Genomic DNA, 27,816 nt, shown 5'->3' on the forward strand with positions numbered 1-27,816 from the left:
TAGTGGAGATGAGAAAAGTGGACTTGTTTTAGGATAATGTCGCCAATAGAATAAGATTGTTATTGTTAGTTAAGAGAAAATAGAAATATATAAGGGTAGTGTTAAGAGCAATGAGTTTAAATACTTGAAAACAGCACAGAGAATGCAATTGCCCGCAGGCTTAAATTATTATACTATATTACGATCTTACTGCGTGTTCCTATCGTTGGTGTGTAAAACAAATCCCTATAAATGTGTATTGGCTCATATCACTATAACTGTGTACTGGCTTTTGTCTTTTAGTGTTGTTTTGTCCTTATGTAAAGGGATTGGTATAATTTCAACTATTACTTGCTAAAATTATGGATACACACGTACTTTACGACTATTAATCAATAATAAAAAATGGACAGACTGGTTTATGGATTATTCATAGTTGTTCACTGTATTAAATTATAAATAGTTATTAATTCAGTCTATCTAATTAGCTATTCTTCTAACAAATAATTGTTAGAGGTAAAATAAAAGCAATTTTTGAATCATATTTTCAAATAATAAACTTGACATATGCATATAGGCAAAAGTATCTACACAAAATAATTTTGCCTTCAACGACCCTATTGACGCTCCTACGTCATTGGTCAGTTTCGAATGTCGTTTTTCAAAACACAATTATTGACACGACAATTTTTTTCCCTACAAACCTGCTGTTTCTTTGATTTTGTTCACCTATAAGTAAACTAGATATGTCCAGCGTAAGTATTATTGTATTGATAAGTGATCAAATTATAAATAAATGTGTTGAATATGATCATAACATTGAACAAAGGAATAATTTCATAGACGTGAAATCATTTCAACTGCGAAAACTTGATACTTTTGGTCGCGTACCAATTGTCGCCATAGTGCCGATATCTCGCGAATGGACGTGATGGTTTAATTATTATGCAAATGTTTAAAAGTGACCCATAAATGATCCTTTAAAAGTATACGTAATAAAGATACGTTCACCTCTATTATCGAGATAATGGTCCCCGGATTCTAAACAATTGGTGGGCTTGGATAATTTTTTTCTGAGTGAAGGCAGTGGGAAAATTTGTTGTGACAATACCAGGAGTACAGACCACAAGGTGCAGTAAGCCTTCCTTTTAAGTTGAGGCCACTAGAGTCCGGAACAGCCTTCCCAATGAATTGGAAACAATCTTCGTCCTACAATGTAAGATTAGCCTACCTAGTCCTACAGTGTAAGACAGCACATCGGTTTTGTTTTAGTGCTATGTCTTACTGTCCAAATAACGGCCTTGTATAGCGTGTTCCGATGTCGTTGTAGAAGGATTTTATTCCATCAGGAAAAAGAAAATTAGAGTCCGATGTCGTTGGCATCAGAACAAGTAGTCAAAATTTCAGGAATATCTCACAGTCACACATTTGGCTGCATATATCGACATTCTTCCACTAATTTATGTGTAATTAATATACTTACTGTGCAGTCTTTATTCTGGCGGAATGAAAATATGACACTAGCAAATTGACGCATTTTCGTGTTCCGTTGACATACATTTGAATTTGTTGCAATGCAACGGTAGTCGAGGTATGCCGAAGTATGTTTAAGTAGGTTCATGTGGTGGATATGTTTCTTGAATGAAACAAAATGTTGTTTACAGTTCCAATACGCATAATATATTTTTATTTGTTTCGTTAAAGAATAATATTTCAACTTAACCCGATTTTGGCATTCCTGGGTTTTATCACTTTTCAGCCAACTGAAATGTAGGGCAACGAAACTTGAAAACAGGTCCGTTTCTTTTGTGAGAACTTGAATTTATTAGAGAAAAGACATCAGGGTAAGTAGAGTCTGAAAAAAATATAACTTGACTATGTAGGAAAGCGTCGTTATTGGTTGCCAGTTGTGTGATATTTCTGAAAATTTGACTTTTGTTATACTGTTAGTCGACGTAAAAACACACTACACATTGACATTATTTAGGCAGTAAGACCCACCACCCCCAGAACAAAAATATTGTGTGATGTGTCTTACATTGTAGGACTATTGCCTACCCTAATATTTATGATGTGACATCTTACTGCCAGCACAAATGGTGTTGTGTAGCTTGCTTTCCAATCAACTGACAAAGGAATGTGACACTGTTCATCAGATTAAAGTCATATTCCTTTAGTTGTACTATACTCGGATATCTTTTTCCTGATGGAATCAAGTCCTTCCACAAGCAAGTTGATTCCTTTTTCAAGTTTTGTTGACATACATTTCAGTTGGTTGAACTGTGATGGTAGTCAAGCAGTTACTTTAAATACTGAAATATGCTAAAAAAACTGAAATACACAAGTATTTACATCTTTTAGGTGTATATATTTGTGTTCACCCCCATACTTTTCTAATAATAATAAGCAAATCAGACTTTTATTTAAGTGATTGTGATCCAAATTATGTCCTTTTTACAAGATTTCAGGTGCAATCCATGTAAAGACATCACTAGGTCGTACTTGATTTTATTTTCAATGGGGCAAGCATGATAAATCGTGAATTGGTCAGAACTTAAAAGAGTGAGATTATGATTGTGAGAATCCAGAATATATATTTACATGTTTTCATGGAATTATCATATACTGTGTTTTAAAGTAAATAAATGCTTAACAGACAGCAAACAAGGTAACAGCTGCCCAGTCAAGTACAACTGAGTGACTTCATTGCATGAATTTAGGGATAAATTAAAAAATATAAGTTCCTATAAAAGAAACTAAAATCAAATTTTGTTTTTTATCATTGTTTAAACATTTACAAATAATAATACATTTATCTTCATGAGTATTAGGATACAAAGTATGTGTATTTCAGTGTGTATTTTGGTTTTTTAGTGTATTTCGGTATTTCTAGTAACCTATAGAGAAATGCCAAAAAAAGCTGTTGCGTACTTCCAATATTTGCAATGTTTTAATATTTCTGAAACAATTGAATAAAATAAAAAGGGGCCCATTTTTAAAGGAAGGTAACTCCCAAATGTATGAAATTATTAGCATATCAGAGATGATGGACTATATTTCTCATGTCAGAAAAGTACTCACCCATGTAGATATGGTGGTCATCTTCGTGAAGAATCTTCTATTTGGATTGAAACGTGAAGAAGATGACTGTTAGTGGCCCCCTTGCAGCAGTCATTTTAGAAAGCTGAATGAAAAATATGAGTTTTTAAATCTACAATGGTTTTCATTTGAAAACTGGTAGAGGGTTCCAAGCTGCAGCAATGGGGGACAGGTAGTATAGTAACTGCTGATTCTTAAGTTACTCTGTCACTAGAATCATGAACCTTATGAAATATTTTTGTTATTTAGTTGAAGTTTTAATGCAAAATGGAATAATATCTGAAAGTGGTTATCAATTTGTGAAAAAAAATTATAAAAAAATAGTGCTTTCATTTCATATTTGAAACTTAGTCTGTTATGTTGCTAATAAATTTGTTTACTGTAGGCAAAATAAAAGAAACTAATTACAGAAAAAAATCCATTTTGTATGCCAGAATTCCATTTCACATCACAAAGGCTATATTCATGCTAATTGTATCATGGTTATTATTTTAGTTTTTAATTGAAGTAAATAATATATTATTAATCATGACACTACTCTGGTGGCCTAGTGGTAGAGCATCTGCCTTGGATGCAGGAGGTCACAGGTTCAAATCCTGGCCGATTCATACCAAAGAATTTTAAAAATGGTACTCATAGCTGCCTTGATTGGCGCTCAGCATTGAGAGGTTAGGAATGGTCAGCCTGGTGTCAGGATAATGTGACTGGGTGGGACATCATTCTGCATGTCTGTGGCATGATGCCCCAGTGCTAAACATCACTATAAACTGTCACACTGCAGACATCATAGCGATGTAACTGCAAAATTGTTAAAGCTATAAACATCTAAATCACACACACACACACACACACACACATTATTTATGACATTCTGTAATGGTAAAATAAACAATTTACTTTGTTAAGTATCAAACATATTGAGACTTATTTTTTATTTAATTGAGTGTTGTGGAATATTGGTAAAGTAAATGGAATCATAAAAATGTTCTCTTTTATGTAAACCTTTGAAATTAATAACAAAAATGTAAATATTTTATTTGCTTTATTTATAATCAATATATTGTAATAGTTTACATGTTTTGATCATGTCTCAAATGAAGATACCATAAAAATCTGTAATGAATACCCTGTTCTAATGCCCCCTCCCCATTTTTAAGAACAGAAAATTTAAGAGATAACAGTGTAAGACCATCTGCTTCAGATCCATGATTACAACAAAATGCTACAGCAGACTCTGTTGTTACAATGTATATATCAATGTATAAATTACTAAAGTCAGAGGCACACTTATGGGGTTAAACATGACTCAATAGCTGGGTGGCAAGTTCAAAGACTTAACAGTCATACATCAGGTCACTGTAGAGTGGGAAAAGGTATTGACTGACTGATCATTTTAACTGTTCTGATCTTTACAAAGACGAAATTCAGTGGCAGAAAGACCCCTTGATGTACATATGGTCATTATAAGAGTATATCAAGAGACTAACTTTGGCTTTAATTATTGTGCTCCAGTAAATCCCCCATTTGGAAAATGTCATGCCCTTGGGGAGTTCGTTAGAGAATATATGGTAAGTAAATATAATGCGATCTCCTGCAAAAAGAAAACCAAAACTATGAAATCAAAGTGAGCAGAGATGTTCATTACTCTATCGGCAAAATGGAGAAATTATGGATTTTGAATGCATTATTGTAAGTTTGACAGATTTATTTAAATTCCAATAGGCTTCTAGACCATGAGGATGAATGCAAAATTTGCAAACATATATCAGTGAAATACAACAGTGGTGTTAACTAACAAATGCACCATTTCATGAAATATATTGTATGCAGTACGCATCAAAATGATCGAGAATTAATCTTATATTTTTGCATAAGAAACATTGCATATTTAAACAAAGTTGTGATTTAATGAAACTCAAAGGTACTTGTTTCTAGTTTGCTGTTTTAATTTTCATAATATTTGAGAGGGGCACATGGAACCATCAAAAACAGTGGTGAATCTCAAATGAAAATTCTAGTGTTTATTAATAAACAACACATCAAACATTAGGAAAACTGTCAGGTTTCATACAAGCTGATATTCACTTCACTGGCATAATTCCATTTTGCATTGTGAATTTACATGTTTTACAAGTTATGATAAAAAGGTTAAATAATTTTTTTTAAACTTAAAACTTAAGTTACAAAAAAACATATTTCACTGCTCCGGTGGCCTAGTGGTTAGAGCGTCTGCCTCGGATGCAGGAGGTCATGGGTTCATTGTGATTAAAAGGGGTATTTTATATATTATAAACAGGATATATTATAGTTACATTTTGTATTAAAAAAATATATATCAGGGATTTAAATTTTTTTTAGAACTCAGCTTGCCTGGAATAGGCTGACTAGAAAATTACAGCTTGTCACAAATAAAATATCCAAACATGACCAAAATAATAAGATAAAATATGGTCTGTTTTAAGGCGGTCACATTCTATTTATTGAAATTATGGGAATCCCTCATACATAAAGATATTATGATTGCAATGTAACTGATAAGTTAAAATATAAATATTTGTTTCTTATTTGTCAAAACCTGCTTCATATTGTAAATTGTAAATCTTTAGCAAACATGATTCCCATATCATTTAAGACATTTTGAACATGTATCTTTAGACCCATATCAAGAAAAATTGTGTCTGAAATTGAGACAGTACCTTTTTTGCTTTGAGGTTCATTGATTTTCCGTTTAGCAGAACTGTCTCCTTATACCCCTGGTAATATTTCTCTCATAGACTCAGATTTTATGAGGGTTTCATTTTCCCCAGGAGTCAAGACCTTTTGTTTTGTGCAAAAGCTAGTAACTTAACCTGTCAGAACTCGGGTTTGTCCATCTGCCAATATTAAATCATGCCTCAGAAAGGTTTGGCAAATTCTACATTTTCTCCCACTTCCTTAAGACACCGATCTCTGCAAAGTTTAAACTTGTGACAAATATGTATAAAAGCTGCTCTGCAATATTTCAACGTTGAGTGTTTTGATAAACAAAACCTGCTCTTCACCCCTTGTCCAGTTTTGTCTGACATACTTATCTGATAAGCCTGTGGCGTATTTAACATTTGTGCATAATATGAATTATTTCTCCTTTTTTTTCAGTGCTCTAATGTTGAAAATCTTTCCCCTCAAATCATAAGACAAGTGGCCAAAGAATTAAGTGATTTAGCAAGGGATCCTCCAGAAGGAATCAAGGTGTTTCTCAATGAAGAAGATGTAACTGATATTCAGGCTAGCATTGAGGGTCCTGGTAAGAAACCATAAATACTGGTATGCAGAAACTCTTGCATGATAAGTTTCATGTCCCATTGGGGAAAGAATGGATGAAAAGCAATTTTAAAAAACTGGATGTGCATGTGGTCACAGACATGCACATCCTCGCACTTTAGGCATATTGTTCTGAATATATATTTCATAGCGCCACCTTCGGGGAAAACCCCCTAATAGATACTACATTCATTTCTGTGAATGACCATTACATCAGATCACGTGGTCACTGTTTGTGCTCTGGTCGAAATCTGCTATTTAAAGTAACTGGGTCATATTCTCCACTCTCCAAAATGGAGATCGCGGATTTCATTCAGTACTTACGAAGTTTTCACGATTAGAATCACAACTATGAAAGCTTCAGTAACTTAGGTAAAGGCTCTGATATTGATGTAGGATGACTTAGTAATGTAGACATGGAAAAAAACTTGTAACTTTAGAGTATGAGAAATGGCAGCTACGGTTGGTCACACGGCTTTACTGACTTGACAGTGAACGAGGTCTCTCAAGATTTTAAAGCACATAAAAAATTCTTCCGTGAAAAATAATTACACAGCTATAATGATCAGACTTTACTCTTAAATTTTTCCATACAAAATAGATGTGTACCAAAAATGTAAAATGGTTAAAATTACTGTTAAATGTAACATACACTACATTGCTTAACAGTTAACATGCAGGCCTGTGTGTATGGAGTCGAATAGGTAACATGTGTTATGTATATACTGCACTGCACCGGGTAACTTTGCTCTATGAGGTAAAGGGTTAATGATAATAATAATAATGAGAACTTTGTATAGTGCCTTTAGAAGCTCTAAGCGCTTTGCAACATTAGACAACACCTAAAACAAAAAACAACATATATAATGATATGATTACAAAAAAACAAACACCATGAAATTAGAAAACATAAAACATGCTGAAATGAAAATATTTAAGGTTGGAAGTATTATTAGGTCTTTAAGTTTGTTCTTGCAGTTGAAATAGGTAAGTTTTTAAATCACTCTTGAATGAGATCACTGTGTTCACTAAGTTCAGTGGGCAATTCATTCCACATTGCTGGGCCTTGCTATGCAAGAAAATGTTGTCCATATGACTTCATTTTCATAGTGGGAATAATGAGTATACAATTGTCAGAAGAGGAGCGTAAGTATCTCGCTGGTATGTACACGGGGGTGAGGTCGGATACAATAGACCAGTCTTGAAAGTCTAATGAAAACATAAGTATTTTAATGGCATCAGCTGCAAGATTTTTGCAAATGGAGCTGATGTGTCTCAGTTCATGATATGCAGCCTTGCATATTCATGACATGTTGGTTGAGAGTAATACCTAAGATTTATACTGACTGTGAATTTAATGTTGGTGTTATTGATATTTATTGTTTGAGGTAAAGGATGTGAATGGGAAAGTCTTTGTGTTGTTATGAGAATGGCTTCAGTTTTGTCATCATTCATCTGCAGCTTGTTATGTGTCATCCATGATTTCACATCATAAATGCACCTCTTTACACCTTGGATGGTAGCATGAACTTAAGTTGGGTGGTTAGGTTTGTATATTTGGGTGTCATCAGCATACACTGGATGATGATCTATGACACTTGAGAGTGGCTGAGTGTATAGAACAGAAAAGAGTATAGAAGAGAGAACAGGTCCAAGAACAGACCCCTGTGGAACACCACAACATAGATCAACTGAGCTGGAGAGTATTCCATTTGCGGACACAATGCGTTTCCTGTTGACCAAGTCGGACTTGAGCCACAGTAAGGCTCTATCATGAATGCCAAATAGATGTTGGAGACCGTGAAGTAATATATCATGGTCTTTTGTGTCAGATGCTGCAGACAAATCAAGGAGGGTGAGGACTGTAATCTTTCCGCTATCCAAAGCAGAGAGAATGTCATTAACTACTTTTAGAAGAGTAGTTTCAGTACTGTGGCAAGGGCAATACGCAGATTGTACATTGCTAAAAAGACTGTTTGAATTCAGATAAGATACAAGTTGAGATAGAACAACTTTTTCTAAGATTTTGAAATGAATGGGAAATTGGAAACCGGGCGGTAGTTCTTTAAATCGTTATGGTCGAGTGTTGGTTTCTTCAGCAGAGGCTTAACAATGCCAGTTTTGAAAAATGATGGGAATTCCCTGGATGAGAGAGAGGTTAATTATGAAAGGAAATCATTAAATTGACTTGTGTGTTTATTCAGATCTCAGCATTCACATAAGGCAATGTTTTCCTCCAAGTTCTAATGTCAGCCATTGTCCAGTTGCTCTGTCAATGTCCTTAATCTTTTGATCAGAAGTGTTGATGTTCATTGGTATCTGAAGCGTGTTTTACTTTACACAGTTTCTCTTTATACTTTTGATGTTGTTCATAGGTGCCACTTAATATGTTTTAAGCAGTGTTGAGTTACTTAAGCATTTTGCTGAAATAATTTTTTTCCTTTCTATTTTGTCCCAACCAAAGGACAGCTGACTTTTAATCATAGATTCAAACGCCATCATGGAGCACCTATGAATCCTTTATGATTTATAACACCTAAAAAAAAGTCCCACATTTGGACTACATCAGGGGTCTCAAACGCTCAGTTTATGGCCAGCATGTGGTCTTTGTAGTTATTTTGTTAATTATTTGATGTGGCCCTCAGGCCAGTGTACTAGTCCACATGTGGCACTCGTGCTGACTGGGGTTTGAGACTCCTGGCCAAAACTCTCCAGATTATAAGAATAAGGTAGTCAATTAACAGTTCATGTGTTAGCCTTAATCCATGATTGACTCAGTCACACATCCTTACTTCAGTTGCAATGATTGCTCAAAGGAAGAAAAGGCCATATATTGAATTTCTGGAGATTTTTTTCCTTTATTGGAGGTCAGTCACTTTGAAGGTATCTTGTTTTGTGTATCTTTTTTATTTCTTGCAGCAACACTTGTAAGAAACCTAATGCAGACCTACCAGTACTTAAGATTATGGAATTACCCTTAAAATATGGCATGCTAAATGCTTGAATCTACTTTTCTCCACTTATTCATTTTTATCCTTTGATATTGCAGCAATTGGTCTTTCATAAGCCCAGATACTCAAAAGTGGATCACTCTTTGATATCAGTCCAGAGAGTCTGTAATTAAAATAAAGGCATTTTACCAACATTAATGTCAGTTTCCTTGAAGAGCTGATTAAATGACTAGCTTCCACTTGTGATATTCCATTTTGAAGTGAAAGCATTATGAAATTAAAAACCTGTCAGTATTTACATTTAAACTACAAAATGTATGTTGTGATAGCTTTACAAGCCATGACTCAAATTCCACAAGCCAAAATTGACATATTTTTTCTTTTACTTTTTAACAGTTCTTATGGAATTTTGTTTTCAGACACAGGCCCAGGATAAGTTAAAGAAATATCTAACCACTGACTCAAATTTCACTAGCCCCAACTCCAGTTCAGTGTGCTTGAAATGGCCATATTTTTCAAATATTAGTTTGATACAACGTTGAAATTGCTGTAATTTAAATATGAAGGAAATAAACAAAATCAAATTAAATTGACTTCTGTTTATTCGCCACTCAATTTATTTCACGTAAAGAAATTTATATTTATTTAATACCCTGATTTCAACCTGTGCCCAGTTGCAATAGTGCTCAAAAAATGTGTTTGAGACATGGGCCAGGGGCAAGTGGCTTTTAAAGAAAATTCATTCGCCTACCATAAAGTCATGTTTTTGTATCATCCACCTTGTCCTGAATAATGAAATGTTGATGGTTTAATGCCATTTTTCAGCACATTGATAGGCTATACATGGCAGCCAGTATAACTGGTGGAGGAACAACCTGGGGAAAACCCATAGAAAGAACCACCAAACCACTGGAAACTACTGGTAAGCTTTCTCACATACCCACATAGTCTGAGATGGAGACTAGAACCCATATAGACAGACATGCGGTGGCAATGATCATTAAGTGCGAGTGCTTTAGACAACTGGGCTCCAAAAAATGTTAGGTCATTCCCTTCTACTTGTGATTTTGTTTGCAAGACTTAACCTTGCTTTATGTTCTGAAGAAGAGGGGTTCACAAATGAAATTTCCAGCAATTTCACAATTTCTGCATGCTTGGGTGGTGAATTCTTAATAATTGTGGCACACATTTCTGCTCTTAGGATCTCCAGCTGTATACTTTGAGCTTTGCCATCAGGTTGAAGATTATATGTATTTCATCTTGATCTGTGGGGCATTAGAGTTTTGTTTTTGTTTTCTGAACACTGCAAAAATCTGCTTCTTGATCAACATATTTCCTATTGCACTGCTTTTAAAATTAGGGCAGGCAGTTTTTTTTATATAAAACATATTTATAAAAAATGATTTTTTTTTTACGATGGGGGAAGAACGTGCTATGGCCAGTAATGAGAAACGGGGATGGTTGGCTGATCAGAAACACACATATTTGCTTTTTTGGCTTCATTAATTTGTGTGATAGTATTGTGGGTGTGTCACATTTACAGACAGCAATATCTTCGTATCAGTAGAATCAGAGGCTACCAATTCTTTTTACTAATGGACTCCATGATAATGTAATGATCTCATTTTTTTTAGATTGAAAATATTGTATTGGGGGCTTTTATAAGTTGGTAATCCTCAGGCTTAGCTAAATAATTAAAGAATCACATAGGTACTGCTTGATATATATTTAACCAGTGAAGCAATAAGAAGTCAACATAATCAACAGAGAGCTTATTGTTATTCATGCTGCAGAGGTATCGGAAATGCTTTATCACATGTATTTGGATGCCAATTTGTTCTTTCTTTCTGGAATGCAGAAACTCACACAGGAGTAATCTGTATGCACATAAAAGCTGGATGGCAAATTCAGAGTCTTACCAGTCCTGCTTCAACCACCTACTGATTGGGAAATTTTGTTAATCAATTGATCATTTTAGCTGTGCTGATATTTACAGTGAGAGAATTAGTGGCTGAAAGACAACCCCAGATGTACAAGTTGCTATTGTAAGAGTACCTCAGAAGAACATGATGCATTAGCTTGACAGCAAGTTCAAAGGCTTCAACTAACTGCAGAGTGGTGGGAAAATGTGTAGATATTTACTATGACTGAATTCAGAGGCAGAAAGACCCAGTGATGTATATGTGGTCATTATAAGAGTACATCAAAATGAACAACATTGGCTTTCAAAATTTCATTATTGTGTTCATTTCCAAGTGTTGCCAAATAAGTAGTGCATGTGACCTCAGAAATCAAGATGCACTTAGACTTTGACAAACTGCTGTTGCAAATCTGGATAAGTAGTTTAGAGTTAAATGGCATATTGGATAGTTCACATGGAATAGTAGCCGTATAGTGGCCATCATCAAGGTGAACTAGGTGATAAGTTTTCAGTCTCTGTTACATAATACTTGCATCTAGGCAGTGGTCAGTGGATCACTCTTTCAGCTTGGTAGTTTGACTGATGTGTAGACAGAGTTGATGAACTTTACATTTGAATTGCACCACTTGAATGTCTTGCAGGATTCCCACATGTGAGGATAAAGTGTGGAGAAATTGATAGTAAAAAAACTTGGAATTTTGTACCTTTAGTCTGGACAATATGAATATAGTAGAGGGTGTTTGTGGAAATATGTTGTGTAATGTCCATTATGGGGTTTTTCTTACTCCTGATTTCAAATTTGCTTCAGTATTTTTAAACTAAAACAGTTGCCCAAGGTAGAATTGTCTTGGCTGTTAGAGAAGTTCATACCAGCTTTAATGATAGGTCAGTTCCTGTGTTTCTTATCTTCAACAATGGAAAGTGTGTATGTTTGTGGGGGTCTTGTTATGAGGCTTAGATGTTGACATGTCAGGCCACAGTTTTACCAGCGTTTTTTTAAAGGTTCAAGTCAAGATTCAGAGCAATCAGACTTTGTCTATGTTAGGTTTGAAAACAATTATATACATGTAATTAGATACATTGGTTAACATGTTAAAGTTAAAAGATAGACGACATGAAAGTTAGCTTTGTTTAGCCTGTGCCTTGTACTTGCACCTTTTGATTTCTTGCGTTTTGCATTCTAAATTAAAGTACAAATAACTTGATCTGCATGGAAATTGCTGCAGCACTTTCTATATTTTGTGTGCACATTATGAGCATGTCCAAAAGTTATATTTCAGTACATTTTAAAAGATAAAAGATTATAAATAAAAGCCATGTACACAAGGATTCATGTGCATTGAACTATTTCCTTTCAGCTGGTACTCCCTATGCGGGTGGTGTTTTCAGAATGAAGTTAGTGCTTGGTAAAAACTTTCCCAATGAGCCACCAAAAGGATTTTTCCTTACAAAAATTTTTCATCCCAATGTGGCCAGTAATGGAGAAATATGTGTAAATACTCTGAAAAAGGACTGGAAACCAGAACTTGGATTAAAACATATATTATTGGTAAGTAATTGAATATAATTGTTTTTGTTGGTAACAGAAAATGATTAATTTCCTTCACCTGCAAGATATAGAAGTTAGTCTTAGCCACATGAATTACCATATGGCAAACATTTTTCTCCATTTTTAGATCGCAGGGACAGAACATTTTTCAAGAAGTTTGGTTGTCCAGTAGGCAACCAGACAGGAAAGTACAGAAGAAAACATGTTTTAGTTGTTATGGGAAATTCTGACCAGTGACAGTTTGTTTTGCATTATTGATTCAGGTAAACGTGCATGAAAATAAAATTGTAGAACCCAATGATTGGTTCAGTGAAGATTGACTTAAATTATATATCTTTAATCAAGTGATGACACTTAATGAAGATTATCATATATGTCATCATGAGGCAGAGCTGACACCTTGCATAACTATTCTTAGCCTTATTAGATGATGAAAACAATTTGGAGCTCCTTTTTATTGACCTTGTATCAAAGTTAACATACTGTTTATAAACTACAAGCAACCCAATCTGATTAAAATCAGATCTCCACTGTCCTGTGCGAAGATCTGATGACGACTGTTTATGGGTCATGTTCTAGTGACCTTTGAATTGGCCAATGGAAATGCAGCTTTCAAAAATCTGAAAGTGAATAAAATCTTTTGGTACTCATTGATGCTCTTCATCCACAGTTCTCTTTCTCCAGATCTGAAGTTGATAAAATTAGTGATTATGGTAATAATATAGGGTACCAGAATATGACCCCTGAGTGGTTGCTGTCAGATCTTCATGTATAGCAGTGGAGATCTGTTTTTAATCAGATCACAATCAACCAGAATCTAGTTTGGTTGGGCACAAGCTTTTATAAGTATGGTTGTATGCATGAAGCTAAAATTCACTTGTTCAGAAATTATTTTTTTATATTCCTGTTTCTAATAATGACTTGGCTTGTTTGTAAGAAGTTAATAATATGGGAAAATTTCATACTTTGAAAGGGAAGAAACTCTTACCAAACCTTGCCTTTTCCACTGCTAGGTTGTAACAGTTGTTTACCAGTTGTTTTTATTGAAGTTTATATAAGTCATATTGTACATACACAACTCTTGGAATAAAAATCCAATCTATTGGTTATACAATCATCTTATACAAATTTATTATGGTTTGATGGTAAAGGTTTATTGTAAATGTTTAAATAATTATTTCGTTGAACTTATTGATATTTGTGTGAATTTGTCTTATTTGTGGACTGCAGAATTTGTACATGTATATTTTTTTTTAATACAAATTTTCCAACATGATATACTTTGTACTTGATGTTGGTTGTTTTACTATACACTTTGGATATTTATTTGCTCGTAAATTAATATGCATTGTTTCTTGGTGCAGGTAACAAAATTTGGGTTGTTTCATCCCCCAAAATGTCCTTATTGTTTAGAAATTGACTGAGATGTTGGTGAAATGCACTAAATGTACAAAGTTTAAGGCCAATGAAGACACACATGCAGTGTTTGCAAAGATGGTCAGAAAATGTTATGGGCTATGGTATTAAGAAAAGGTCTTAAGAGTTAAGAGGGATGACTCAAGACCATGGATAAGGAATGTGACATTAAATTTACATTCTAACATATCATCACTTGCTTGCATTGTTGGGGACATGTTGATGGTACTTCCCCCTCCAAAAGTGATGAAAAGTACAATACCTATAGTACTGTGATATTGGGAGGTCTGTTACCTGCCATTTTAGTAGGCATTGTCAGAGTAACAGGTGAGGCAACTAATGCAAGAGACCAGGACACAATTGTTGGTTTTGGGTGAACTTGTTCTGTCTTACCATTCTTATATTTCTAGTACTAACTTGGAATTTGTGGGACGCTGTCCTCCATTTTCTAGACTGCCCAGTAGGCATCAAGTCCCCTCATGTGTCATAGCTTAGCCCTAGGGCCTGTAAGTCCTGGCACATGATGTATTTTCTGGATGTGGATGAGCTGTATGTCCACCAGTCCAGTCAGTATGATGCTGATTCAGCTGCAGTCTGCTGGTAGTTTAGTCGTGCTCATTAATCCTTACCTGAGGGTCAGTTGCGTCAACAAGCCATGCCATATACAGTCCAGGTGCATGTGATTATGTGGAGATTCAGTTACTGATCCCTTTGTTTTGCCACACAAGCCATCCAGGTGTTTACTGAACTGGGCATCCAGCTGATAAATGACTGACCATCCTAATTACTGGCATTTCATACTGGTAATAACCATATGCAACTGCTGCAGCAAATGTTCAGATAAAACCAATACAAAGCATTGATAGCATGGCCTTGTTCCTGTCCCTTAAGATGGTTCATTCTGATGTTGACAGAATTCCTGATGAGAACGACCCCCACAGTGAGTATGGGACTATCCTGGAAGATTCACACTGCTGAAACTAGATTGAAGTGTACAGCTTTAAAGCAGCCATTGAGGAAATCTACAGTTCTGCTGATTTCTGAGTTCCAGACCCTGTCAACTGTCATTCAAGCCTGTATGATCAAGGTTTAAGTGCATTTAGAAGACAAAGAAGAACATCCTTCATCTTTTTTCACACTCTGTGAAGGTAAAAGAAAGTTTTTGCCACCAGACTGATAAAGTATGTGACCCTGTCAATTCTAAGACTTTCTTTGTGGAAAGCCTTTTGCCATGCTGATATTGTACTCATTCACAGTTGTTAGTACTGAGCTGCCAGCCTTGGATAAAAACATTGTGGCAGTCAGTTTGACCAACCCTTTGTTCTATAATGTGGTTAAAAATATCCTGTATGCCACCTCCATGTTGGTTAGAAATTTGATCACTACCTCATCTATGCTAGATTTGGCTGAAAAGGCCAGAAGCGATCACACATGGGAATCCATTTCTGCATTGCCAAGATTATTAATAGGGCCATGCATCACACAGCAGTGAATATTGATGACATTGGCTAATCTTGATCTCATGAGATCAGCCACCCTAAAGTCACACCATATCTTGGCTCTGTTCAGCACCTTTTAGCATGCCATTTCTGTTTGGCAAGAAAATTGAAGAACTGTGGAAGAAGGTATCTCAAGAACTGCTGCTTCAACTTGCCATGCCCACTGCTTCTGTTTTCAGACAATCAGTTTCAGACATAGCCTATAGAGGATCACAAGCAGAAGGAAAAAAGGCTGAATAGCACTTAAATGTAACAATTTTGTCCTCAGTCTTATTTCAGGTGGCAACAAAATTTTCAGTTCTGGAGGTAGTTTTGCAGAGAGGAAAGTTTCTTATTACTCAAGCCTCTAAACAGCTGACATTCATTTGCCACCCAGACTACTACCAACAATCACTTGCCGCCCAGACTGTTGCCGATGGCTTTCCAGTGGCACCAGATTAATTTATTTTCAGACCAGTGGATCAGTATGTTTCCAAACAATGTATGGGCAGTCCAGATTGTTTAGATGGAGCCTTAGATTTCGTTTAGTCAACTCTTCCTCCACCCCCTCCCCATTCTCTTACCCTTCCATGACAGATTTGCTGTCCAGTTGGGAGAAGGCAGAAATTTTACAGTAGAAGAAATTGGTTCTAACTCCTCCCACTCCTTTTTGTGTACTAACACCCCCTTAATTTTGGTGACAGGAGGGAAGATACTCCCTTTAGATAAATTTCTGTCAGCATCTCTGCCAACCCCAATCTTGTTTGCCTTCCTCATTTGCATGTGACACAGATTATTGAGCCTGCAGAATCAATTTCTGACAGGAAGTGGGTCTAGTTGAGTTTTTGCAACTCCTCAGACTACATAGTGTGGCAGTGGATTTAATTCTTCTCCGCCATCTTTTCATGCACCTTCTCCAAATGGCTTTGCTAATGCAGTGGCATTTCTTTTATGGCTCACGCAGAATCATGATCTCGAAAGTAGTGTCTTTCCTGCATTAGTGGCATAGTAAACAAAGGCTTACAGCAGAAATTACTTTACAGATGTTCCAACCAGAAGTCAGTGGCAGATGGTAGCCACAAGAGTGGGTAATATGCTCTGAGATCTCAAGTGATCAAATATGCTGCAAGAAATATTCAGCTCATGAAATAGTAGTTATTTTGGCAAGCCTTGTGTTGGAATGAAACATGGCTGCTATCCAAGACATAATAGAGACAGTTTGGCTGGCATGCACTGTCAACCTTTTCTACGTGATCTTGTTTTGCAGAGACAGGAACTGAATCTGGTAGGTCTTATGGTCATAGAGCAGCACTTTCACTGGATCAACATGTTATTTACTCAGTAAAAAAAGGAAATCATAATTTCCCTCTTCTATTAAATAGGTAATGGCCCCACAGTTTAGGTGACTCTCAATAGTGCTGTTTCCTTTTTAGGGGTATGGTTTATCCTTAATAGGGAAGAATCCTATTTACTTTTGTGTGACCATGATAGAGGTAGAATGCTCAGCATTTGCTCCTCCTATTACTTCTTCTGATGTTAACATGATCAGGGAATGTATTCAAATGAGACAGCAAATTTGGTAGTAAATTCTGGTTCTTTGAGACTATTTACTTGATTACAATAATAACCAACATAATTTACTACACAAGCTGTTTTTTCAGTGGTAAAACATTTTAGTAGGTTGAAGAGCAAAGGTAGCTGAAGAATGCTGAAGTTAGTTAACTTACGGTATATTTTCATTTAACAAAACAAATATTTATGAAAATATTTCGCCAAATGTGATTAGCCATATTCGTTTCATTAAATGTAACTGAATTCATCATTTCTCAGCTATCATCGCTCTTCAACCAACTGATATGACACACAACAGAGTTTGACAAACTAAACCATTTGATTGTGCTGGATATACTTTTAAAAAATCAGGACTGTAAATGTAATATGATTTCAGCAATTAGACTTTAATTATGCTTGGATACACCTAAGTAAATAAAAATATCATTTCAGCAAGTATAATATCATTAAAGCAGTTAGACTAATCTGCGGAACAATGTTAATATGAGCTGCCAACTACTGGTTATTTTGAAAATGTGGCCTTTAGTTCCAGGGTTGACTTGATGGGGGAACAACTATTATATTCAGGCAATAAGACTTAAGAGCACACACACTCACAAATACTAAAATGACTTAGTGATTTATTGTTATTATATATCCCCAAGGAGAAATCTGGGGTAAGAATAAATCTGAAAAAAGACTAATTTTTTGTACTGCTTACTTTTTCAGACAGTAAAATGTTTATTAATAGTACCAAATCCAGAATCAGCTTTAAATGAAGAGGCAGGAAAGTTGTTACTAGAACAGTATGATGATTATTCAATGAGGGCAAAACTCTACACAGAAATCCATGCCAGACCTTTGAGGTAAGTAAAATGGCTTTTTCTGATATGGTTTGTCATTGTTTGCATCATCAGCCTTTTGAATCAGACATTAATACCTCTGTTTAAAATGGTCTAACAGATTTTCAGCCCAAGAGTCAAAGCTGAAATTGTTAATTTTTCCACAGTATCTAAATAAAATGTGACTTAAATTCTTGCATTTTCTATGTACACACATGACTATTCCAGCAACATTTAATAGTAAATGATGCCAATAAATTAACCTTGGTTAGGTTTCAGTCTCAATTCTGTTGGTGTGTAACTTGCCTTTAAACACCAGATATAAGACATGTCTGTGTTGTACAGCAGTAAATATCTGTCCTTTTTAATCTAGTTTCCTTGTGATAATGAAAGTGACATATCACGCAGCCAGACTAAATAATTATGATAAACATATACGAGATGCTTTGAATCTGGATAAGTAGGCCGGGTATGTTTATCGCTTGGTTCATCTTCTTTTATTATTTTATAGTTCTAATTGGATAATAATATCTTAAGGAGAAAATCCATGAAAATTATCACTTTTATTTAACAGATATTAACTCCTAAATATTGAAAATGTTATTGAAGTTTGAAAAACTCATGTTTATGGAAATATTTTGTTCAGACATTTGAAAATCCAGCACTTCCATATGTGTGGTGGTGCCATATTACAGAGGTAAAATGTGAATGATGTGAAAGCATCAGAGGATCTCCAAATGCGTTGTTGCATTACGAGGTCGGTTTGTATTCACTACACTAATAAGTAGACTAAGAATCTTAAACTGCAATATTTTCATAAAGTCAAAACGTTAACAACATTAAACCTCAAGTTACGTTTGCTTTCAATTCAGCATTAGGCATGTGTTTTCATAAGTTAATAAATCTGGTTTGACATAGAAGTGTTGTAATAACAAGTTCGACCTGTTTATACAGTTCCCATTCACTTAAAAATTTAAGTGAGACGTGCAAACATTGTCCTTGGAATGTACAAAATATTGGCCTGATATGTGCAGTTTACAGATAGAAATTGGAGCCTAGTGAATGCACTAAATTAAATCTAAGAAACTATATTTACTGCTGGGTATCGTTGTTAGTCAGTTTCTGTCAAAATTGAGATGGATAAAAAAGTAAACCTGATCCAACTTGGCTGATGTGTGATATGTATTGGAGATTTCAGTGGTAAATATACTATAATTGCCATATTGGCAATGAATGATAGACTTGTTCTTTGTCTCCAGAGATGCTCCCAGGTTGCGTGATTGCATGATTATAAGATTTGTACTAATTCGCACACTTGGAAAGCAGTGATGCCTGAGAACTCCTGCAAATTAATTTCGAGTCACATATGAAACTGTTCTGTGCACTGTATACAGTCTTTATTCACCCATTCACCCTTATAAGTGCTTGTATTGATCTCATTCAAGTTGGTAGAAATTTTGTAGTGCTTGTTGTGACATGTATTTTTTCGTAACTGTTTACACATCTGGTTTTTTCCGCTTGAATGGTTGTTAAACAAATTAGATTGGCACACTGGGCACCATAACAGGAATTCTGTCATAGCTTGAACTTTATAGTGGAAGTGGAAAATTGTACAATTCCCTCTTATGATAAAAGCCTGGGAGCATCTCTGTGTCTGAACTGTACTAATGCACATATAGATCTGGAAAAACATCCACAGAGATTACAAAATTCTGAAGTGGCATATACGACTCATGACTTTAGAAATAAATGATGCATTGGTGAGCCTTGGGGTTACTTATACTAAAGTTTTTTTTTTTGCTAGTACAATATTTGGAGATGTTAAAAAACTTACTTTTGAATCGTTTTGTACATAACAATTCTTTATGTAAATTGCCATGTATAAACAAGTTGGGAAATTTGTAATTATTTTTTTAAATATATACTCCAGTCAGTAATACTATATTATTTACAATGTACACACCCAAATTTTTGTGTTGTTTCCCTATTTTGTGACCCAGGACCCAGTGGTACAGAACCTCTGAACTGAAGAACATTTGAGTCCATGTAGTGCTTATAAAAACAAACAAACCTTGACATTATAGCCAGTTTCCAATGGTGGACAACTGTGACAGTGATAATACAGTACTATCAAGTGATCTATTTCCTTGAAATAAAATGTTGTCCATTCTGATGTGGAGATAATTTATAACATGTCTCCTATATACTGTACATAATAAATAAAATGCAACATGAATTGTAATATATGTCCATTGATAATTTCATGTTTCCTAATGGACCTAATATGGTAACTTGTGCATTTTGTAAGAGATGACCAATGAAGGCAGCTGCCTTGGTGACTGATTGATTAGGTAGTATGCTGAACTTGTGATTGAAAGTGTGTAAGTTAGAGTCTACCACTGAATGAGCCTGGATTGGCTCTAGTGGTGCATCCTTTGGAGAAGGCACTTTACTCTAATGAGAGTGTCTGCCTCGGATGTGGGAGATTGTGGGTTTGACACCCGGCCGAGTCATACCAAAGACTTACAAAAATGGTACTAACAGCATTAAGAGATTAGTGTTAGGACTGGTTGGCCTGGTGTCAGGATAATGTGACTAAGTGGGACATGATGCCCCAGTGCTAGAGATCACTAGAAACTGCCACACTGCAGACATCATAGCGATATGACTGAAAAATTGTTAAAGCTACGTTAAAAATCCAAATCACACACACATACTTTAATGAGGACTAGTGGTCAGTTATCTGAAGAAATTGGTGGTGCCACTGCTACCAGTTTAGCAGCTGATATACACACATATATAAATGTACATTTTAAAGTATGTTTAGATATTTATCATGGAATCAAAATTTGGTTTAATAATGATTCCTCAGTTGAGAGTAGAACTAAGGAAACAAAATGCTAGGATTACTGGACAAATGAATAAGCTGGTTGAAAGGTTTGCATGTTAAAGTATGTCTCTTAGCACATGTTACACCATGTCATTAATAAAAGTAAAAGTAGAAATTCTTAAGAAATGGGTCGCATGTAAAGCTATGATTCTAATGTGGTTCCGTGGTCAGTGTGCTAACTATTATACCATGGTTGACGAACTAATTTGTAAAGAAAGTATAATTTTATCTCCACAAAGTGAAATATTAAAGATTTAAAACATATTACTCCTTTGTGAGTTCTTCATTGTTAAAATGTTTAATGTTTTCTCTAGATATATCTTTATTTCAGTATGTACTCTTTTACGACTCATCTTTCTGTTGTCTAATACTACCCAGGGAAACAAAACACACTCGTGACATAATTAAAGAAAATGTAACCCAACAGTTCAATCTGGGAAGTGTTTGGGCCGATATGCAAGGCAACAGATAGAATGGGTAGTGTTTGGGCAGATATGCAAGGCAACAGATAGAATGGGTAGCACCAAGCTAGCCAGATCATTTACTGCAGATTTGTCACTTATGTTGATTTACATGGGATCCTCCTGAATTTTTGTTGAAAAATCCAAAAATCTTGATTTCTCAAAATAAATTTGTTCTAAAATCCCAAATTTTAAAATGTCAGAATGCCAAAATTTTAAAAAGATATCTTTTGATTCATGATGGCTGTGCAACGAGAGCAAAAGTGATGCAGAAATTCTGCAAGAAAAGCTCTACAGTCCTACCATGAATTTAATGTGTTAATTGACTTAAGACTAAATATCAGCATAAAAGATGAAAATAGAAAAATGGTAGATTTTCAGAGTATGACATTAGCATACATTTTTAAGTAAATAGCATAAGATAGCAGAGATATAAATTCCTTTGTGTCTTGTGTGTGATTTGTAGTTTGAACATAGATCTAAAAAAATGTCATATTGCTATGATGTCTGCAGTGTGGTACTTTTGTAGTGATGTCTTGCACAGAGGCATATTATCCTGACACCAGGCTGACCAGTTTTAACACTAACCTCTTAGTGCTGAGCACCAAGCAAGGCAGATGCTATTACCATTTTTTTTACAAGTCTTTTATATGAATTGGCCATGGTTTGAACCTGCGATCTTCCACATTCAAGGCGGACGCTCTAACCACTTAGGCCACCAGAGCTTTGTAAAAAATTTGCAAACATTGGTTGCAAACACTGATCCTGATTTTGTTTCTTCTCCAAATCCTGCTTTTCTTTCTTTATCATCCTGATTTTCATTCCACTCAAAGTGGGAGGTCTGTTATTGTTGTCACAAATGTCAAGTCTGCACCTATTGATTTTCATCCTACCTTGGCTGAGATCGATTGTGATCAGTTTATGTCCAGCTCATCCTTTAGCAGAGTTACAGCCCCTGGATTAAGAACCCCACTCAGTGAAATCTGGGAGGCCCCGAGTGGTCGAGTGGTCTAAAGCGCTTTCCGTTACAGATCACTGCCATCTCACCACTGTCTGCGTGGGTTCGAGTCTAGGATTCGGCCAATGTGGGTATGTGAGAAAGCTTGCCAGAAGCTTCTCGTGGGTCAGTGGTTCTTCCTGGGGTTTTCCCGGAATCTTCCTCCACCATTAATACTGGCCGCTATGCATAGCCTATTGTGCTGAAAAATGGCGTTAAACCCAACAACAACAACAGTGAAATCTGCAGTCATGTAGTAATTGTGCAGGCTGTCCGTTTGATTTCTGCAAGTTAACTTTACTGGGAATTATTAGATTTTGACCAAATTTTGTATAGCTTTATGTGTTTGAATAGGGTTCTCATGTCAAAATCTTGTTTATGTTTACTTGACCACTGGAACATAAAATGATTGTTTTAACATGATTAATCCACTTTCATGCCAGAACTGGCAGTTTGTGGCAAATATGTTGTTTATATTAAAGATAATGACTGGAAAAGTAAAGTCTTCTTTTTTAAGTCTTACCTTGTTCTAATTTTCAAGTGATTGCCTAAATAGCATTAATGTTATCAAGATTAATTCCCATAAACTTCAGTTATACATGTAAGCCAAAAGCTTCCAGTTGTGTACATGTATTTCACACTACACTAACCAAACGGTTAAGCCTGTCACAATATTTACTTCAAATATGTAAGTGTTGAAACATGTAAATTCAGTCACGTAGAATTTACATGCAAACAATTACAGCTATCTCTTAATTTTTTTGTTAGTATTCTTAAACAGTGTTGGACATATCAAATTCAGGTAGCATTAATGCCTATATAATAACAATACACCTAGTTTAAATCTTTTTTCACCATTTTAGTCAGTGGCTTGTGTGCCAAGCTGGAGGGGTGATCTCAGTGTTACTAGCATAATGATCTATATGAAATATGCAATTCACTTGGAAGAAGCAAATTTTCTTCTTTTTTTTTATTTTCTCCTCAAACATATTGACTAGTAAACTGTATAACAGATTGAAGTAGCATTTTTCTTCTGATAATGTCACATCTGTGTTGTGTGTATATTCACACAGAAAATTTGAATAGTAACAATTCTCTTTCCTAATTCAGGATTAAAAAACCCCCAAAGAAATATAGAAATTAAAAACAATAAATAATTTATAGGATCGTAACTCCTGCATGGCAGGTTGCTATGCTTACCACTGGACCAAGAAGTTAACAAACATTGCAGATGTAATGTTTTAGCTATAATGTTATGCAGTAAAAAAATAAAAGTACAATTCAATCCTGTGAATTCAAAATTGTCTTTGAATTTAAGTCTCCATGAAAATGTCCTTTTTTCTTTTTACAAAACTGTGAACATAAATAAAATCACAGTATTGCCCTTATATATTTCCATATTAAAAGGGAGATCTATGTTGGATGTCTGATTATAAATTTGCTTGTTTTACTGATATATCATGTATTTTTTCATTATTTGCAGATCTTCTAATGAGGAAAATACCATAGATAAAACGACAGAAGGACCAATGGCCAAGAAACATGCAGGAGATAAGAAAATAGTTGATAAGAAGAAAAAAGATAAAAAGAAAGTGTTGAAAAGATTATGATCTTTGGCATTTTGTACAAGAAAGAAGCCCTCTTCAGCTTGCGTGCTGTGTGTTATATAGTTTACACGAACTTTACTAAACTTTTCCAAGACCAAGTTGAGTAGGTTCCTCTTGCATCAAGAACTTAAAGGATTTCTTTCTGAAGAAATATCACTGAACATTTGCTGTCAGGGATCCTCTCTCATAACAAGCCTGTCAGATAAACATAATTTTAACAACCATATAATTAAACTTTTTTGTGAAAGTTGGTTTACTTCATGTCTTGAACTCTCTGTTTAACCAACTTTTTTTATTTAATTCTTTTTATGAGTGTGTCCAATTTGCATGTTATCATATATGGTTAATGGGATTTAGACCAAGATTTGTACCATTGTACTTACTAATTTCTCCATGTTAAATTTAGGAAAATTCAAATTCAGAAGTACTTTAGAACTAGTCACATTCATTAACATCGAATCATTCATTTTTAACTCATTTGTTGATATTCATCTCAGATAAGTAACAAAGACCTACCTACTTAGATTTCAAGTGAACAGTTTCATTGACCATGGTACTAGATGCTTACAATGCTGTGTACTGTTGATGATTTTGTGGTTTGAACTGTTTCTGATGAGGTCTTTTATAAGCAACTTCCCCCTCTTTTATTCATTCACTATTTGGCATAGCATATCATGCTATAATGTTTGCCATCCATCCGTGCCAGATAGTTAGCCTGGAATAAACTCTTACTTAACCAGTGGTTTTTATAACTTAAACAGTGGTTTTTATAGTCTTTATGACTAAAGCAGTTGAGGATTTCAAGAGAAAAATGTATTTGTGCAAATTGTTGTTTTCTGGAACTCATTATATGATCCTTCTACTAGCGATTGTTATTAATTAGAAATTGAGACTGGTCAGGTCTTCATGTAGTAAGCATTTATTATTATTAAAGAGTGAAAATGAAGTGCTTCCATGAGCATGATCAAATACAAATGGAAAACAAATTTCCAGTAGAAAATTTAGACTTTCACTAAACAAAACTCTCTTAGCAGAAAATCATCTTCATTGAAGAGAAACACTGGTGATCTTTGAATCAGCACTTGACAAATCTGGACAGTGCTTGGAAAATTCATTAGACCACAGGAAAGTTTTCATTTGCCAGTTTGAGTTCATTGAGTAAACTTAGACTCTTGTACCATACCAAACTATATGAAGCTTTCATTTGTGGCAGCGAAAAAGCATATTGAGTTAAAACTCCAAAGGTCATGGTTACCAGAACGAAAAGAAGGAACTGTTGCCACTTGATAATATGACCAGATGCCTTGACTAAACTTCATAAATGGCTTGCAGTAGGGGTAAGATACCTATTGAATTGGTATCAAAAGGTTAGAGGTCAAGGTCATAGGAATATGAATAAGGAAAAATTATTTCTCCATCAAATACATTATCTAATTATAGTAACACTCGGAATTCATTTTTGCTACATCTAAAATCCAGTTGTCTTGACAAGTCCAAATAATTTGTCTGTTCCATCTGTATACACAAGTATTTGTAGGAAAAAAATTACCTCCCTTTGTCACTGCTAGGTAGCTGCTCATATAGGGTGTTCTTCTACAGAAGCTTTTGCGTGATGCAGGCAAAATTGCATTAGTATGCGTATCAAAATACTTGGATTGCATCCAAAAATATCAACCACTTGTCTGCAAAGTCTGTTGTTTTGAATTATTTTCAAGCACAAGTAACTTAAATTTTGCATTTTTATTTCCCTTCTGCTGTGGACTTAAGTTACCAACTACGGTCTATAAGTAGTTGTGTTTAGGGGACACTTTTGGGGTGTCCATAAGTATTTATAATTAGGGGACACTTTTGGGGTGTCCATAAGTATTTATAATTAGGGGACACTTTTGGGGTAATATTTTTATTTGTAATTTACAGCTACAGTGTTTTGTTTATAGTTTGCACCTTTTTTGGTCATTGCATTTCTTGGTCACTTTTAGCTCAACTGATTATAGTCCAGAAAAACTTATGGGATGTTATGTTTTCTGCAATCTGTCTGTAAGCACATATTTTTGTTGTTGCTATTCTTAAACAACTTGTAGGATTGACATGAAACAATCATCCATTTCCTGCTGTAGTTGACCCTGAATGAAAATGCTGCTGCTTGGACATCCATCTTGGAAATCTTACTATCTCTTCTTTTAATTCATTTAAGGACTCGAAAGTCATATTGAAATGGTGTTTTCCCAAAAGGCTTCTTATGATATATAGTTGGCCCTAAATGAAAATTGTGCCAATAATTTCAAAGGTTTTTTTCCCCATAGATTCTCTGTATTATGGTCAGTGCAGTATAAACAATGCAAAAACAAATGCTTGGTTTTATCATTCTGGGAGGAATGGATTCAGGAGGTTGCAGGTTAGTTCTTTATGTCAATGTGATTAAGGTATTTAGTGTAAAAGAAATCTTAACTTTTGATTTTAAAAAGTTTTTTTTTCCCCCAAAATATGTGCAAATTTTGTAACATATAGTGACTAAACTTGTGTATAGCCTGTTGATTTTGGGGTGAAATATCAAGGTAAGAAGGACCTTAAAAGAAAAAAAAAATTCCACAAGGTATCAGATTTTGTGGATCTCAACTCAGGGGTTAAAGATAAACGTCAATGTCACCAGAAATGAAAGAGAAAAAAATTGTTTCTGCAGAATACATGACTATTTATAAGGTGGAGCATACATTTAGAATTGTAATGCTACTTAGTGACAAAGTACAAAAGGTAGATAGGGGCTGCATCTTAGAACCAGAGGATCCAAACTAATAAAAGGGTTGGGATTTGCATTAAGTATAATGATACTATTTTACCACAGACAAGTATATATTGTACTGTTTATAGGACTCCTTTTCTTGGGTCATCAGATTTTACCCATACTTACCTCAGGAACCTTTCTTTGTCAGTGCTTTAAGTACATCAAGTATTAGTATAGGTTAAAGATTCTCATCAATTATGATTTCATTTCTCATCTTACCAAAAGACAGGAGGAGACAATACCTGTGCACAATGAATTTATTTTATCTTGCTATTTATTTGCTAATTTATTTGTAATCTCATTCCTCTATTTGTTCATGCATTGAAGCAAGTTCATTGTCATTTTACTCTACAAGTCACGTTACACTGGAAAAGAATAATGCAGTATATACTTTCTCTTTTCTTGGGAGTCTCTTCCACTTAATGTGATATTATTTCAGTTTGTGCACGTGGGACTGCATGATTGTGTCAGAGAGAGGTTGAAGAGTTTATTCTTGTCATCATGTCAATTGAAATTTATATGGTAATATATACAAATATATATGTACAATAAATTGAAACAGTAGCATTAACAATTCTTTTCTTGTTATTTAAGTCAAGTAAGCTATATTAAACATTCACTAATGGAGTAGGAATGAGATCTGATGATTTTGATGTAAACATAGTTCACACGCTTTTCTAAAGATAAATTTCCAGGGTTTTTCCAGGATGAAATTAATTTTTTCAAGGTTCACATATGACCATTACTGAATGGAATTAAAATACATTTCAGATGATAAAATATGCATTTTTATATCTAAAGAGGTTTCTCTTTCAAGAATTTCCAAAACATCTAAGTCAGAAATGATGATGTACAAAACCAAAAAATGTATCACATGAAACTATATTCCTATAATTTGACATGTAAAGTCATGTCAATGTGCAGAATAAAATTTCTAACTTTGCTGCCATGGTTTATGTTGCTATGTGGAAATAACATAATGAACATAAATTA

At 34.8% G+C, this 27,816-nt stretch overlaps 1 protein-coding gene across 1 annotated transcript; it reads left to right on the plus strand.

Annotated features, from left to right (window-relative positions):
• Nucleotides 1–608: 608 nt before the first annotated feature.
• Nucleotides 609–27,397, plus strand: LOC149803486 (ubiquitin-conjugating enzyme E2 S-like). Its single transcript, XM_089953210.1, has 5 exons — nt 609–734; nt 6,214–6,361; nt 12,609–12,799; nt 17,974–18,110; nt 23,918–27,397. Exons 1-5 carry the CDS (start codon nt 726–728, stop codon nt 24,042–24,044), a joined length of 612 nt encoding a protein of 203 aa, XP_089809336.1. The 5' UTR covers nt 609–725; the 3' UTR covers nt 24,045–27,397.
• Nucleotides 27,398–27,816: the final 419 nt, after the last annotated feature.

Source organism: Sinohyriopsis cumingii, chromosome 3 (genome assembly GCF_028554795.1).
Source record: "Sinohyriopsis cumingii isolate HCF-2022 chromosome 3, ASM2855479v2, whole genome shotgun sequence".
NCBI lineage: Eukaryota > Metazoa > Mollusca > Bivalvia > Unionida > Unionidae > Sinohyriopsis > Sinohyriopsis cumingii.